Source organism: Beta vulgaris, chromosome 1, assembly GCF_026745355.1.
Source record: "Beta vulgaris subsp. vulgaris cultivar EL10 chromosome 1, EL10.2, whole genome shotgun sequence".
Taxonomy (NCBI): Eukaryota; Viridiplantae; Streptophyta; class Magnoliopsida; order Caryophyllales; family Amaranthaceae; genus Beta; species Beta vulgaris.
In genome coordinates, this window is record NC_079202.1 from 47152879 (window position 1) to 47169858 (window position 16980).

General features: G+C 35.2%; 2 protein-coding genes and 1 long non-coding RNA gene across 3 annotated transcripts; 1 reads left to right on the forward strand and 2 right to left on the reverse strand.

Moving 5' to 3' along the window:
- The first annotated feature begins 583 nt into the window (after window positions 1-583).
- Window positions 584-3227, forward strand: LOC104892123 (protein TRANSPARENT TESTA 1). Its single transcript, XM_010677957.3, has 2 exons — window positions 584-970; window positions 2829-3227. The coding sequence occupies exons 1-2, from the start codon at window positions 584-586 to the stop codon at window positions 3225-3227; spliced, it is 786 nt and encodes a 261-aa protein (XP_010676259.2).
- Window positions 3228-4438: 1211 nt separating this feature from the next.
- LOC104892116 (7-deoxyloganetin glucosyltransferase) lies at window positions 4439-16396 on the reverse strand. The gene is made up of 2 exons (XM_010677951.4): window positions 15739-16396; window positions 4439-5742 (listed from the first exon to the last, which is right to left on the reverse strand). Exons 1-2 carry the CDS (start codon window positions 16262-16264, stop codon window positions 4775-4777), a joined length of 1494 nt encoding a protein of 497 aa, XP_010676253.2. The 5' UTR covers window positions 16265-16396; the 3' UTR covers window positions 4439-4774.
- On the reverse strand, window positions 11872-15732 carry LOC125496597 (uncharacterized). The gene is made up of 2 exons (XR_007273093.2): window positions 13978-15732; window positions 11872-13880 (listed from the first exon to the last, which is right to left on the reverse strand). It is a non-coding gene; the product is annotated as an uncharacterized LOC125496597 (long non-coding RNA).
- Window positions 16397-16980: the final 584 nt, after the last annotated feature.

The window sequence follows — 16980 nt, forward strand, 5'->3', positions numbered from 1 at the left end:
ATTAGATAATTCACACTACGGGCCTGTTCTCCCCAGCTTATTTTCAGTTCAGTTCAGTTCAGTTCAGTTCAATTCAGTTCAGTTCAGTTCAATTCAGTTCAGTTCAGTTCAATTCAGTTCAGTTCAGATCAGTTCAGTTCAGTTCAGACCAGTTCAGTTCAGTTCAGTTCAGTTCAGCTCTTGACAATACTTTTACTCTCACATATCACTATTCATTTCAGTTCAGTTCAGTTCAATTCAGTTCAGTTCAGTTCAGATCAGTTCAGTTCAGATCAGTTCAGTTCAGTTCAATTCAGTTCAGTTCAATTCAGATCAGTTCAGTTCAATTCAGTTCAGTTCAGTTCAGTTCAGCTGTTTTTTGCCGAAGAGAACAGGCCCTACATGAATATATATGGTATACAGCAGGGACATAATCTCTTTTTCTAAAGTGATATATTAGTTTTGACAAACTCCATATTGTGAATTGTGATAAGTAACTACTAACAGAGGGATTATATAAATTAAGGACGTATGTAGGGGGTCTATCAAGCTATCAAAGTCTTCATGCTATAGACTTATAGCATACTCCTAAATAGTACGTACCATGAAAGCAGTTACCGCATCCTCATGCACTTCATTAGGTAGTTTTAGTAACGACGATGATAATAGAAGTATTGAGCCCCTCAATCTTTTCCCTAACAAAGCCGAGAATTTTTTTACTACCAAAGATTTAAAGGCTGCAAAGAAGCTTGACAACAATGAAGAAGAAGATAATAATGGCGGCGTTACATTTACCTTGCACATTGGTTTACCTGATCAGAATAATATGGTTACGAAAGGAAATGAAAATGAAAATGAAAATGTTGGTGATCATCGTCTTCAAAGGCCTAACAATTATTGGATACCAAGTGCTGTTCAAATTCTTGTTGGCTTCACTCATTTTTCTTGCCATCTTTGCAATAAAACTTTCAATCGTTACAATAACCTACAGGTAATATTCTATGTTCCCTTGATTCTTGGTGCATTTTTTGTGCATATTAGCTTGCATGATTCTCTACTACATTGGATATCTTCACTGGTATGATAATGATTACTCATCATCTACTATATTATTTTGTTATTTGCTTGGAGATTGTGGCTTCAAACTTGAGAACTATTAGGGAACTTCATTCAAATTTGGTACACATATATATAAGTATTTTCAAAACTTCTCCATAACAAATTCATCATCTGGGGGCAGAGGACTTGCATTAGTAAGTCTATTTACTTTCCTTCTTATCTTTCTAGTGTTGTGAGAAATACTTCAAAATATAGGAATGGAATGAAAATCAAAATTTAAAAGTATACTCACTAAATAGTTTTTAAAATCTATAACTATATTTACAAGGCGTAATAGTTCACAAAATTTCTTCATGTGTAACATCCATTTAAAATGATATGGCATTATGCCTTACATGAGTTTGAAGTGTATTTCTAATTTTAAAGACTTGATAAAAATATAAAGTGAAAGACGAACCAACAATAATTTTCAGATCCATGACTCTGTGCTTCTTATCATATTGTACTTCAACTATCAAGACAACAGAGGCGGCTAAGGCCATATGCAGGGTGAGTAATGGGGCAGGGCTCCCGAAATATAAGGGCATAATTCTATTAGTTGTCCACCTAAAAAAAGAAAAGAAAACCTCAATCTAATTACAAATTTAAGGAGATTACTTTCTATTTGGTGTTTTTCTTCTTCTTCTTCTCCTATTCTCCAACAAAGCCCCATTCATAACTCTTCCATTTATTCTATTCACCAAAAAAATTGATTGCCCTAATGTTATGATACGGCCCTACAAGACAATCTAAGCATTTTTTATTTATTTAAGATATTCATATTTAAAGCTGCCATTTACTAACATGAAAGAAGAAAAATGAGTAAGGTAATGACATTGTTATTCTCAAAACCCAATTTTATGCCACAACCTATATCTTACATCACCCACATTTCGTAGTCGCCACCTCCATCATCATACTATCTGCCCCTCATTAGTCTATGATCATGCTCTTGTTGAATATTATCACAATGCTTACCATATGAAACTGAAAATAAACTCACGTTCATTGCGCAAGATCAAACACTAGTAGTTCTCATCAGTTGTTGAGTGTTCATTGTATCAACTAGTCCCATCTGACTTGCTTTTCTTACGTTTTGTTTGAGGTTAATACTTCCTTAGATTACAAACATACGTTGTTAAGCATTAATAAACACATCGTAAGCATTACCTAAATCTACTTAAAAGAAGACTGATATTGTATATTGACATTGGATTTATGTGAGTGAATATTTCTATTAATTGATGTATAATGTTGTATTGTTATCACGCATGACATAATTTTTTACATTAACATTATATGATATGTATTTGAACAGAGATATCCCCTACAACCAAATATCAATATGAATCCTACGTAACATAACAAAATTATTCTCAATTATTCAAATTTAAAACAAAACTTGTTAGTTTTTCATAAATTCCTAAACTCCTTTTTTCGGGGTTTTGAGAGGATTGTAATTCTTGGTGGCTTAACTCATGTTGTGGTGGGAAATCTTCTGATGCTTCCTTTGATTTTGGATCAAATGAGGTTAGTTATTTGTTTAATTGTGTATTTGTATCTATGGACTACTTGGAAGCCCTTTCATCAACGGGAAAAAAACGTATATGATCTACAAAATAAAGCCAAAACCCATTAATTATAGTGCAAGAAGGTCTTTTATCATATTGGATTTAATCTCATGAGCACAGTTCATTAGGTATCTTCAATTTTCAAACTGATTAACTAATGTTTCATTTTATGGGCCTTAGATGCACATGTGGGGCCACGGCTCACAATACCGAAAAGGTCCGGACTCTTTAAAAGGAGCACAGCCACGGGCCATACTAAGTGTTCCATGCTATTGCTGCGAGGAAGGGTGTAAGAACAACATCAACCACCCTAAGGCTAAACCATTGAAGGATTTCCGCACTCTCCAAACTCATTACAAGCGAAAGCACGGTCACAAGCCCTTTAGTTGCCGCAAGTGCGGCAAGTCGTTGGCCGTCAAAGGCGACTGGCGAACACACGAGAAAAACTGCGGCAAGCGTTGGCTTTGCCTTTGTGGTTCCGATTTTAAGCACAAGAGGTCGCTTAAGGATCACATTCGTGCTTTTGGGTCCGGTCATGCCCCTTTCCCGCCTTCCTTTGACTCCATCCAGCTGCTTTAGCTGATGTTGTAGTGTATTCTTTGTTGCTTGTTGTGTGTGATGGAGACATGGTGGTGTCTTCACTAGTTAACTAAGTAATAAGCTACTAGTTAACTAAGTCATAAGCTTTCACCTAAAATGTTGATTGTATAAACATTATATTATATTCTATCAAAAAGTTACAAAAAAAATAGATACCAAAGAAAAGGATCTTGTAAACACAACCTTAAACTTTAAATGGAAAAATGAAGTGTTGAACCCCATATTTGCATTCTAACTTGTGGCGATTGGCGACTACTAACACCAGTCGATTTACTGTTTTTATTCTCAGTAACTACGACATGGTGTATCTATATTGAATTTTAACTCATTTTGTCACTTGTAAGGGCTTCAAATGAGTAACTAAAATAGTATGGGCTATAGTTTATATATAGCTCTAAGTATATAAAAAAATATAAGCCATATGTTTAATCAAATATTGCATCCAGGGGCGGGACAAACATAACGGGAGCCCTATACACTCTTTATAATTGGGCCCTTTGTAATTTATAAAAGATATATGATTCTCAATTTAAAAAAGTTACTTTGATATTGAAAAATGTCTAATTACACCTTATTAAAACTATAAATACATCTACTTAAAAAGTTTTTTCCATGTTCAGAAGGATATTTTTTAGCATATCAAGAAATTGTAAACAAACAGATATTTACATATAAAAAAAAAAAAGGAGTGATTGAATAAAAAGAGAGAGTTGAGAGAAGTGATCATTTTGATAATTAATTATTAGTATAGAAAATACTTTTCCTTAGATGGAAAGATGAGTAGAAAGAGATAGTTAAGAGGAGAGAGAGTTGTGAGGAGAGATTACCATTAATGGAGTTTGGGGAATATGAAAATTGACCGACTTAAATCAACTAAAGAAAAAAATAGGTAAAATTTACCTAATAAATACACTGTGGCCCGCGTGATAGTTATGTCGGAAACATTCAAAAAAATTAAAACAATAAATTTTGGTTATTGTCAAGATTTGAACCCACGTTCCACTTCCCCTTCCCTTACAACTTTACCACTAATCCAAATGATTTACTTTTATTTTTCTATCAAACATTTGATATAAATATATATTTTGGGGCCCTTGTATTTTGGGGTCCTATTCCGTCGCCTATACTGCATGGTCCAAGAACCGCCCCTGATTGCATCATACAATAGCTTCACTTTATAAGATCAATCATTACAATCCAAACACCTCTTGATAACATTCACAAGTATGCCTCCAGACAACAACTCGATAATCAACGGGAAAACACACACAAACTATATATAATGGGTTTGTTGTATGCAACATGCTTTAGTAATTTCAGATCACATAAAGCCCCCACACCTCATTATATAAATCTGACTTTATGTGATTTAAATTGCCTAAACCGTGTTATATACAACATAAACCTTATTGTATACAAGTATACAACATCTGCGGAAATAATAATACCATGGCAATCAACTCAAAAGCATAACTAATAATCAATACGATTAACAAAGATCAACATGAAATTGGTGCATTGCTTGGTTAATTTTGTGATGACTTCTTGTAAGCTTTAAGAGGAAGAATTACTTGGTTGACCAAATTATCAAAATTTGAGCAAGATGAACCACTCGGAGTTGCTGCTGCTTCTTCCGCTAATATCTTCCACTCCATTGCTTTCCTTGTCATTTCTTCCCCCTTTTTTTCCTCCATAAGCTCTCTCACTTGCTTCTCAACCTCACTCCTCCTAACATTGTTATCAATTTCCATCCCTATTCCCCACTTTTCAGAAATAAACCAACAATTAGTTTGTTGTTCTGCAAAGAAAGGCCAACATATCACGGGCACCCCACTGCATATAGTATCTAGTATCGAGTTCCACCCACAATGCGTTAAGAATGCACCAATTGATGTGTGGTCCAACACTGTTTCTTGATCACACCAACTCGTTATTAGGCCTCGATCTTTCGTTTCAGCTAAGAATTCAGGTGGTATGACTGCAGAATCTCCGCTAACAATATCTGGCCGAAGTATCCACAAGAAAGGATGCTTACTATTAGCAAGCCCCCATGCAAATTCAATTAGATTTTCATTTGTCATAGTTGTGATACTCCCGAAACTCACATACACCACAGATTTTGGCTTCTTGGAATCAAGCCAATTGAAGCATTCTGAATCCTCCTTCCAAAGATTTGATCCTAAGGACTTGACTCCGGCATCATCCGATACATTCTTTAGTTGCAATTGCATCGGTCCAATAGTGTAAGTTGGACCAACTATTATCTCTGAAAGGTCTTCAAGAACATCATGCTCAAATGTATTGAAAGAGTTGAAAATAATTGGCGCCGAAGATTGGGCAGCTCTCTCGGTTGCAACTATCAGGAAATTCAACATAATATCATCTTTATCTGTGGTTCTGATAAAGCTTGGGATATATTTCAATTGTATACCTCTCATACTAGGCACCCAATCAACCACCATACCTAAGGAGCCATCTGTTGCGAATTTGGAATCTGCTTCAAAAAGATATGCATAATTAGTCTCGGAAACAACATTTCTGCCGTTCCAAAATAATAAATGCAACACTGGAAACTAGAGAGACACGATATATAAGAAGCTTGTGATGAGGACTGAGGAGTGCGACAAAAAAGAGGAACCGTATACATGTGAGTGTGTGACAAGTAGAAATATATAGATGATCTAGTACTCCCTCTGTCCCAAAATATAGTTCTCATTTTTATTTTGGGTATCTCAAAATATAGTTTCCATTTCCATATTTAGTTTCACATTTTTCTGTAATTTGTATAGAAAAACCATGCCTCGTCTTCTTGAATTTTGTTTTTTCATTTGTTTATTCAACCAAAATGTTACAATTAATGTTCTTTCACCAATTATTCTTCATCCTCTCTCCTAAAATCATATTTTTCCATACAACATTTATTTAGATAAACAAAAATCTTTATTATCCCTCTTAGATTCATACTTGCATAAATTACCGTGAAAAAAAACACGAGAACTATATTTTGGTAAGGAGGGAGTAGTCTAAGAAAATTTTGCAAACATATTGAAACTTCTGTTGAAGTTATGATGTATTAACGTTGAAGAATTTCATGAATCAATGTTCATGATTTGCGAAAATAAAACTAAGAGAAGAGAGAATTATTATTGGTCTGATTGTAGAAGAATGAAATCAACTACTTTAGTACAAAATTAAATCAGCTTATATAATACAACTGATTAGATTAGGTGAGCTATCATACAAGTTAGTTATAACAACCTAACTAACTAGCTAGCTGAGATGGAAGTAACTAATAACTTCAATAGTCCCCCTCTAACTAGGGAGGATGCTCAATCATGCCTAGTTTGGAACTCAGCTTGATGTGTTGAGGTTTAGACAAAGCCTTTGTAAACAAATAAGCTATTTGATGTTGTGTAGGAATGTAGGACAACTCCAATAATCCTTCCATGACTTTTGTCTCGAGTAAAATGGCAATCCAGCTCTATATGTTCCCTTTTTTCATGTAGGATTGAATTTTTACCAATGTGTATAGCAGATTGGTGATCACATAAAAGCTTGACTGGTTACAAGTCATCAACACCAATCTCTTGCAAAAGCTTGACTAACCAAGTAATTTCTACTGCAGCAGCTGCCATAGCTCTATATTCAACTTCAGAGCTTGATTTAGAAACAATTGCCTGCTTCTTAGACTTCCATGAGATGGGAAAATTCCCAATTAAGTAACATTACATAACCTTTGACTGACGTTCTTGTGTCAGGGAGAGAAGCCCAATCTGAGTCTAAGTATGCTTTAAGTGTCAACTGAGGGGTAGCAATCAGTAAAATTCCTTGACCAATTATTCTAGCCAAATACCTGAGAAAATGTGTCAAGGCGTCATACTGTTGCAGCGTTGGTTGATGAATATATTGGCTCAAGGTTTGAACTGCATATGACAGGTCTGGTCTAGTGTGAGTGAGAAAGTTCAACTTCCCTACGCGACTTCTGTATAGAGGCGGATCTGAATTGAAAGCCCCTGATGTGGATATGAGCTTAAGGTGCGCAGGTAGAGGAGTCGTAGCTTGTTTAGATAAATCTAAATAACTGCTTGCTAGTAGCTCTTTGGTAAATTTCTTCTATGTCATTATAATTCCTTGTTGAGCATGACGGATCTACATGCCTAGGAAATAATGTGGGTGACCCAAATCTTTAATACTAAAGACTTGATAAAGGTATGATTTAAGAGCTTCAATAGCATGAACATCATCTCCTGTGAGAATGATGTCATCAACATAAACAGCAACAATTAAGGTGGATGTAGTACTCTTTTTGAAAAATAAAGAGTATTCATTTTTTGATTGTATAAACCCTTGTTGCAACAACTCATAAGTGAGCTTGGCAAACCATTATCTGGAAGCTTGGTTTAAACCGTAAAATGACTTTTTCAATTTACAAACAAGCTTCAGAGGGTTTGTAATTCCCTCTGGCATCTTCATATAAATTTCTTCTGTTAAATCCCCATGTAAAACGACATTGTTTATGTCGAATAATTGAAACAAATTCCAACCTTTGCTTGTAGCAAAAGCTAAGATACACCTGACTATAGACATTTAATTACTGGAGAGAATGTCTCTTCAAAGTCTATGCCAAATTGTTGTGTGTATCCTTTAGCAACTAATCTTGCTTTTAACCTTTCTAAGCTTCCATCAGCTTTAAGCTTCACCTTAAACACCCATTTACGACCTATGCTTTTTTACTAGGTAGAAGTAAAGTAAGCTCCCATGTATCGTTAGATTCTAAAGCAACAATTTCCTTGCCCATTGCTATCTTCAATCCAGTCTGCATCCTGAGAGGCCTCTAGATAGCTAGCAGGTTTAGTTATAGTGGAAGTGTGAGAAATGAGAGTTTGAAGGGAATTACGGAGGTATTGAAATTGAACCAAGTTGCACCAGTGAGAAGAGATATTGGCAGAAGCAACATAATCATGTAACCAAGCAGGTGGCCTGGGTTATGTGCGTGGTTTGTAAAAGTGTCTAGTGGGTTGTACTACAGAAGTATTGGTGGGAGTGGATGATGGAGAATGTGGTGAAGAAATGGGAGGAGAAGAAAGTTCAGGTTGTGTAGTGGAATCATTTTGTGAAGTGGAATCATTTTGTGGAGTGGAGGGAGTGTCAAAGATGAAAGATTCTGGTATATCATAGGTGAAGTTAGGATTATGAGAAGTGTTTGAAGGTAAAAAAAAAATTGGAGAAGCTTGAGGGGTAGAGTATTGAAATGGGAGATGATTTTCATGGAATTGAACATCTCTTGTGATAAATATTCTCTTTGTTGTGAGACCCATGACTTTGTAGGGCTTTTGCTCTGGAGGATAGCCTATGAACACACAGGTTACAGCCATAGGATCAAACTTAGCTTGCTTCTATGAACGTTCAATGTTGAAGGAAAACATAAACATCCAAATACCCTTAGGTAGCTCAAATCAAGCTTATGACCATGCACAGCTTCATATAGAGTGCTAAATTGAATTGGACTTAGTAGCATCTATTGATCAAATGGGCTGCTGTAAGCAAACATTATTCTCCCCAAAGATTGGCAGGCACATGAGATTGAAACAATAATGATCTTGATGTTTCCAAGAAATGTCTATGTTTCCTCTCCACAACACCATTTTATTGTAGAGTATCGGAACATGACTTCTAACGATGTATACCATGCTTGTGATAGATAGACAATATGGCTCCTTCACAGAATTCCTTGCATTATCTGATCTAATGCATTTAATACAAGCATGAAATTCAGTTTGAAGAAAGACGATAAAATGTCGAAGGATCTGACAACATCTGATTTATGTTTCGTGAGAAATATCCATGCGTGCCTTGAAAAATCATCTATAATTGTTAGAAACCGATTATATCTGTCATGAGTACAAACTTTATAGGGACTCCAAGTATCAATATGAAGCATTTCAAAACAATTAGGTGTTTTAATAGTGCTTTGAGGAAAAGATTTCTTAAGCCGTTTAGCTTGAGGACAAATCTGGCAGAAATACTCATATGAGTCAGTACAAGGCATGTTATCAACAACATGATGAATTTTATTAAAAGGCACATGACCCAATCTAAGATGTCATAGCTTCATGACCTCATTATCAGCAATGCAAGTTGTATCAGATGAAATAGGCTTCTATAGAACCACATAGTCATCAGTGGAAGCCTACATACCTAAATCTAGCTTACCAAGAACCAGGGAATTGCTCTGAGAGGGACCCTGAATTAAGCATTCATCATGTGTGAACACAATAGCACAATCAAGATCTTGGCATAATCTATGTGTACTAATCAGATTGAAAGTAAAACCAGGTACATGAAGCACATTTTTAAGCTCTACACACCATTTTGAAATTTCACAGTTCCAATGTGCTGAACTATAGCTTGTTTCCCATCTGCTACAGTCTATTATCCATTTTAAATTAAAAGAAGACAATAAGCAAGTTCCTGCTACATATGCTGAGGTAGGAGTATAATGCACAAGATTCTGTGCATTTTGTGGTGTAGAATTGGATGTGATGTTGCTATTGTTGTTATTGTTAGAAGAATCTTGAACAAGTTGCACACGCTTATGGTATCGTTCAGCAGTAAGTGTGGAGGCTCACTTGTTGTGCAATACTAATTCATCTCATCATCATTTATCTTTTTCCTTTTCCTCCTTCAAAAGCAAAAGGATAGCCATGAATCTTGTAAAATCTGTCTATAGTGTGATCATTCATTTTACAATGCTCGCAGTAGAAATTTCTTCATACACCATTATATCCTCCTCTATTAAAGCTTTGATTCCTATTCCAAGAACCAGGAGGTTTATAGACATCAACTTTGGAATCAAACTTCCTATCCTCATACACAAATGCCATAGCATGATTTTCTCCAGAAGAAACAATACTCCTTTGTTTCTCTTCTTGGATTAACAACCTGTATGCCATAGAAACATTTGGCAAAGGCTGCATCATCAAAATGTTTGTCCTCACATTTGCATATATGCTGTCTAGCTTCATTAATAACTGGATTTAACCTTTCTTCTTGCTGTTGTTGAATAATTTTTTGAGTAATGTTACATGTGCAACCAGTACATGTACACATAGGAACTGGATTGATACCACTGAGTTGATCCCATAAGGCTTTTAATTTCAGTGAAAAACTCAACAACAATAGTGTTGCCTTGAGATAACTCATGTAATATCTGTTGTATGGAGAGTAATTGTGCTCCAGAGGTTAAAGAATATCTTTCTTCTAAATCCTTCCATATTTCTCTAGCACTAGTAAAGTAGATGACACTTCTAGCAATTGTAGTGTCAAGAGAATGTAAAATGTATGATGTAACCATAGCATTACACCTCTCCCAAGAAGCATAGGCAGGATCAGTTGTGGAAGAAGGTTTAGGAAGTGATCCATCAATGAATGACAACTTATTTTTGCGAGATAAAGCAATAATAATGCCTCTTTTCCATTCAGAAAAAATTTTGAGCATTGAATTTCACAGAAGCGAGTGAATTTGCTGGATTTTCATAAGGATGAGTGAAGTAGACACTTGAAGGATTTTGTGTAAGAGGAATATTGGAAGAAGACGATTGTTCTGACATTTTGATAGAGGATGAAGAAACAAAAAGTGGATGAATTTAAGTAGAATTTGTAGCAAAAGTTCAAATTCGGACAAGAACAATTGCGTACAAGAACAACAAATTCAATCGTTTAGGCAAAATCATATGAATCTAATCAATAAATCAACAATCATTCAAGAAGAATCGAATCAAGAATTCAAAGAATCTGAAATTTTAGATCAAAACTTTAAATTTCACGCAAAAAATTGATGAAACTTACTAATTTTTTTTTTTTTGTAATCAAAGAATGAGATGAATTAGAATTTGCAACAATCTGCAGTGACGAGCTTCCCTTGCTCTGATTCCATGAAGAAATTCATGCATCAATGTTCATGATTTGCGAAAATCAAACTAAGAATAGAGAAATGTTTAGAAAGAAAGTAGAGAGAGAAAGAGAGGAAGAGAGAATTATTATTGCTCTAATTGTAGAAGGATGAAATCAACTACTTTAGTACAAAACTAAATCAGCTTATATACAACTGATTAGATTAGCTGAGCTATTATACAAGTTAGTTATAAGACTTATAACAACCTAACTAACTAGCTGAGGTGGCAAGTAACTAATAACTTCAACAAACGTAAAACTCACAATACATGTGAGTGTAGCACATTAATAAAAGAACACAGATAAATTCACTTTATAATGCAAAGGAACGACTCCCTTTATTTTCATATGATTTTTCGTATTTATCATGTCGTTGAGATACACATCTGTGTGTATTCTTGGACTATGGTCATATTGGTATTGTTAGAATGAAATTTGATGCTGACAGCATCATATAAAAATTCATTCTCATTTCTCATATAAGTATGCATTCTCATATGAACTAGACCTGTTCAACGGGCGGGTTCGGGTTGGGTCGGGTCGGGTCATGTTGTATGTGGATCGGATCGGGTTTAAAGTCATTACTGACGGGTCGGATCGGGTCAGGGGCTAGACTGACCCGACCCGACCCTGACCCTATTTTTTAAAAAATAAAATCAAATGAGCAGAGTTAGAAAAAACAACTAGCTTTGATTTCTCTTGTCCTTGCGAAATATGACATATGAAAGAGTTTATCAACTAGCTTAAGAAAGTCAAACTTATCAAATATCAATCCAACTGAAATTTCTCTTCAAATGCTTACTCATTTACATCAAACTTTTTTCTTTTTATTTGATGAGAACACATCAAAAGTTATATGCTTAAATACTCACCCAAATATCCCATCTTTTAACTTCCTTCCTACAATCATACTATACCTTCTCTCTCCTCTCCAACTTCATTCTTTTATCCTCAACGAACCTTCAATATTTCCATCAATGGCGGCAGATTGGTCTGAACTTCCTTCAGAACTCGTAGAACTCATCTTCAACCTCACTAACACTTCTTCAGAAACCTGCCATTAACGCTCTGTTTGTTCTTCTTGGCGTTCCTCTGTTCCTCCTAAACAACCTGCTATTCATTTTCTCTCTCCTCCAATCAAACTCTTCAACTCTGAAGAAACCCATAATCTCGACCGCTAAACAATCCGTCTTTCTAGTTTCTGACCCTGATTCTTGTTGGGTCATCAAAACTAAGGAGAACAAAACAGGGGTGTTACTCCTTTTGAGCCCTTTATCTTAGAGAGGAGAGAGAAGAGAGTAGAGATAAGATAGCAGAAAGAGAAATTAGTGTTTTTAGATAAAATGAGTATGTCTAGGTTAGACCCTAACTAAACTTCAAGTGACCCTTTTATGACCCGACCCGACCCACCAATATCTTATTAGGGTCAGACCCTATACGACCCGACCCTATTTTAATTGGGTCGGGTCATAACCCTGTAATAAGGGTCGGGTCAAGGGTCTTTTTTAGGGGACCCGACCCATTGAACAGGTCTAATATGAACTCACTTCTATATACATATCTTTTGCCAATATAACCACATAATAACCATAATCTTATATCAAATGTATAGTCAACACCAACAATTCTAATAGCATAAAAAGCGAATAAATAACAACATGAACTTCAAGAATTTAGCAAATTACGCATTAAGAACACTATTAATCAATTGTTCTATTATTAATTTTTCTTGTTTAAAATAAGATGAATATCATCAAAAATATAAAAAAACTTCCTAAAATAAAGTTAACTAAAATAGTACTCATGGAGGTGGCGCCCTATCTCATGCTCTTTCTCCTTGTTTAAATGCTAGCTTGTTTTTTCCTTCAAAATATTAACTAAAATAGTTTTTCAGATCCGGAATTATCGTCACAAAGTTCCAAAAGGTTTTAGTTAAAATGATCTTCGTCTACCTAATCAGTACTTGAATCCCCCACATAATATTCGACCATTATCTTTGACGTCAAAGGGTGTAATTGTTTATTGATCATCCGTAATCAATACTTCCGTTTCCACATAATAGTCCTCTCTTTAGCTTTGATGTCAAAGTTTGTAATTAAATAAAGGATTTTTTGGTAAAAACACCCTTATGTTTGGTGATTTTTAGAACAATCCCCCTTATGTTTTTTCTTTTGAAATGCACCCCCAAACGTTTTATAAAAATTTTGGTTGCACCCCCAAAACCTAACTTCCGTCAAATTCAGACGTTTGTGGGGCCCTTTTTTCCATTTTTCCTCCTAAATGTTGCGTGAAATGACATTTGTATCCTTGGGTAATAGAACCCTTCAACTAACCTCTTCATCTCTCTCATTCAATTCCCTCTTCTTTGAATTCATCTCTCTCACTTGCTTCAGTCAGAAATTTTCAACCTTTGGCTTAGTGTCTTGAATCCTTGCTATTTCACTCTTTTAAAACGTTACTTCATGTGTCAACAACCTCTTCTCCAGCACCAATTCATTAATGACCACCTTCTGCCACTCCTCATGGTTCTTGTCAATTCATCCAAAGAATCCACACCCTTCTCTTCCAGTATGAACATCTGAGAATTCGCAGGCATAGAAACTCCTCCCAGGATTGTCATGCATCCATGACCTCAAAATCTTAGCAGGAATTCGACAGTTGCATTTGGTTGCTATAACCCTAATTGAACAATTAACCCAAATTAATTGTAGCAAATAAACCCTAGAATCGCAAAATTACCCAAAATTTAATGCCTAGAAATGAATGTAACACTTACTTGATTTGAAGGAAGTCAAGAATTGTCAATTGAGAGTGGAATTGCAATTTTCCGTTCGAAAATTTGGATTATCAGCTTCAATTTGGGGGTGTTGGAAAATTACCATTGTGAGAGAGGGAATGTCCTGATTTGGGGATAAAGTGGTTGTTATAATAGCTTAGATGGGCCCCACAAACGTCTGAATTTGACGGACGTTAGGTTTTGGGGGTGCAACCAAAATTTTTATAAAACGTTTGGGGTGCATTTCAAAAGAAAAAACATAAGGGGGATTGTTCTAAAAATCACCAAACATAAGGGTGTTTTTACCAAAAAATCCTTAAATAAATCTGCCACTTGCACCAGATATTATTGTTAACTTTGTCAGAAAAGTACAGCCTTCTCAATCTCAACTCTGATCCGATTCCAAATTCTAGGGTGTAGGAGTATTAGACAACAATTTTTTAATAGACAACATGCTGTTCCTCATAACTTTGAAATAAGTATTAAAGAATTAGACCTTGTTTGGTTGACAAAACAAATCATGGGAAGTGCAAATTCCTAGGAAGTAGAAGTATATGGAGTTGTTTGGTTGGCAAAATTATGGGAATTTGCACTTCCTAGGAAGTTCTACTTCCTCCAAAATGGAGGAAGTTACTTACCTAGGTGGGCTAGGTCCCCCTAGGTAAGTAGAGCTTCCCATAGGAAATTCAACTTCCCATTATCAACCAAACACAATTTTACACTTGCTAGGAATTTCAAATACATGAAAAAAATAACTTCCTAAAAAGTATGACTTAATATATATAACCAAACAAGGTCTTATTGATACTACAAAGGCTTGACTCTATACTAGAAAATGATCCTCGAGTAAAAAATGCTTATTTTTAGTATCATATGTTAGAGTTGTAATTAAGACTTTTTCGAGATTGTGACAAGAATACCCGAAGCGTAGAGCAGTGGCCAGTAAACCAGCACGCCTGCAGGCTGCAAAGAGGTGCCGTTGCAGACTCTGCATTCCGTTTAATTTTTCTTATTATAAATATTTTTCGGGTGGACTAGATAGTTGTTTGCTCCATCAAAATTAAAAGGTTTAGTCATGAGAACAATTTTAATCCGCACGAATCAATTCATTTCCTTAAAATTTCAAGTAAATAGAAAATTGTTATTTAATTGATTTTGTTGGTTTTAGTTTTGCTATCCTGTTATTCTATTCTAGCTTTTAAATTTATCAATACACAACCTTGACTAATGAGTAGTAAAAATCATTAGTAACGTCCAAAATTTCTCACATAATAACAGTTGTATATATCATTATATGGTTAGAGTAAAGTCAAAATGAAACAAGGAGGAAAATCTACATTATTTCCCTATCAAAGTTCACAATTTTTTTTCTTGATCAACTTCATAGGTCTAGCTCTATTCTTTTGGACTTATTTTCTGTTTATTTGAGTTCAGTTCAGTTAATTTCAGTTCAACTCAATTCAATTAATTTCAATTTAGTTCAGTTTAATTCCGTTCAGTTTAATTTTGTTTAATTATGTGAAGTTCAGTTTTTCTCAACACAAAAGAGCGGAATCGTAGTTAAATTGATAGTTGCATATTTCTTGCTTAAAAGAGCTAATACCCTTCGTTTTGCATCGATGAAATTGCTAGTTTGCATTTTTTTTGTTTCATTCTCTTTGTTGTTGTGTTTAATCGCTTAATTCACTAGTAGAGTACCCCAAAAAGAAAAAGCATAACAAAAAAGTTGCTAGGAGAATATGTTAAGGACTAAGGTAGTACCTTTAAAGGGCACAATCCCCTTGTCAAGAAGAGGACGGTACTGAGAATATCCAAGAAAACCACAAGCACTAGCAGTCCATAGCCACACCAACGGAATACCTCCAAGTTGTTGCGCAGCATCAAGTGTGAAAGGCATAACACAATCAGATAAGATCAACGTGACTCGAGGCAAACCCGAGGAAGGATCATTAAGTTTAACAAGGAGCTGCTTGAAGGGTTCAAGGAAGTAATTCATAACGGCGTGGCATAGGGTGGGGATGTCTTGGGTAGCATCGGCATCGGATGTTGGGAGACCATCGGGAATCGCCTCGAATCGAAAGGACGAGACTGCGTCGAGGAAGTTAGGCCCCCTTGCACGGAGGAGACGACGGTGATTGTATTCAGTGTTGACAAAAGTGATATGGAAGCCTTTAGAGTGGAGAAGTTTGGCTAATTTTAGCATAGGCCGTATATGGCCTTGTGCTGGATAAGGTATGCAGACTACATGTATCTTAGCTTCTTTCTCATCGCTATTACAACTACCCATGTCTCTTTCTTTTTTTTTTTGGCTTAGAAATTTGGTCGAAGATCAAGTTTGTAAGCAGATAGATGTGACCATAATATTAGGGAGCTCTGGTTATATAGAACTTTGTTGCTCAATATCTTTTACTAAAAGAAAATATAAGGTGATACATGAATCACATGATTTATTGAAGTGTTTTTTATGTTATATGAAATTACCTTGAAGTAACATGATTTATTATTGTGAAACCTTTTCTTGTCTTTTAATATAGACTAATCACGTGAATATTTTATATAATATTTGCTAGTGTGCTGTATCAAGATTCGTATCATTGCAGTAGTGCAACGTTAATACTTCAATTATAAACTATTATAACACCATTTGGCCTTGTTATCTAGAAGTTTTTGAAAGGAGAAAAAAGAGAATCTTGGAGAGAAATTAGAAAGACTACATTTTTATATATATTTTATACATAAAAATTAAAAAAAACAATTTTTTTAAATAGGCATATAGAGCACTACTAATAACATGTCCACTATGTTCCCCTCAAAAAAAATAACATGTCCACTATGTAGCCCGCATCTTGCTTGCTATCCCACTAACTAGACTATTATCTAGACCACTACTTGTTAACTCACTAACTGATTATTAGCAACTAATCCTAACTATTAGGAAAACTATTTGTCTAATTTTAGAGCATAATCCAACACACCCCCTTGCTCCAAATTTTGTAGGAGCCA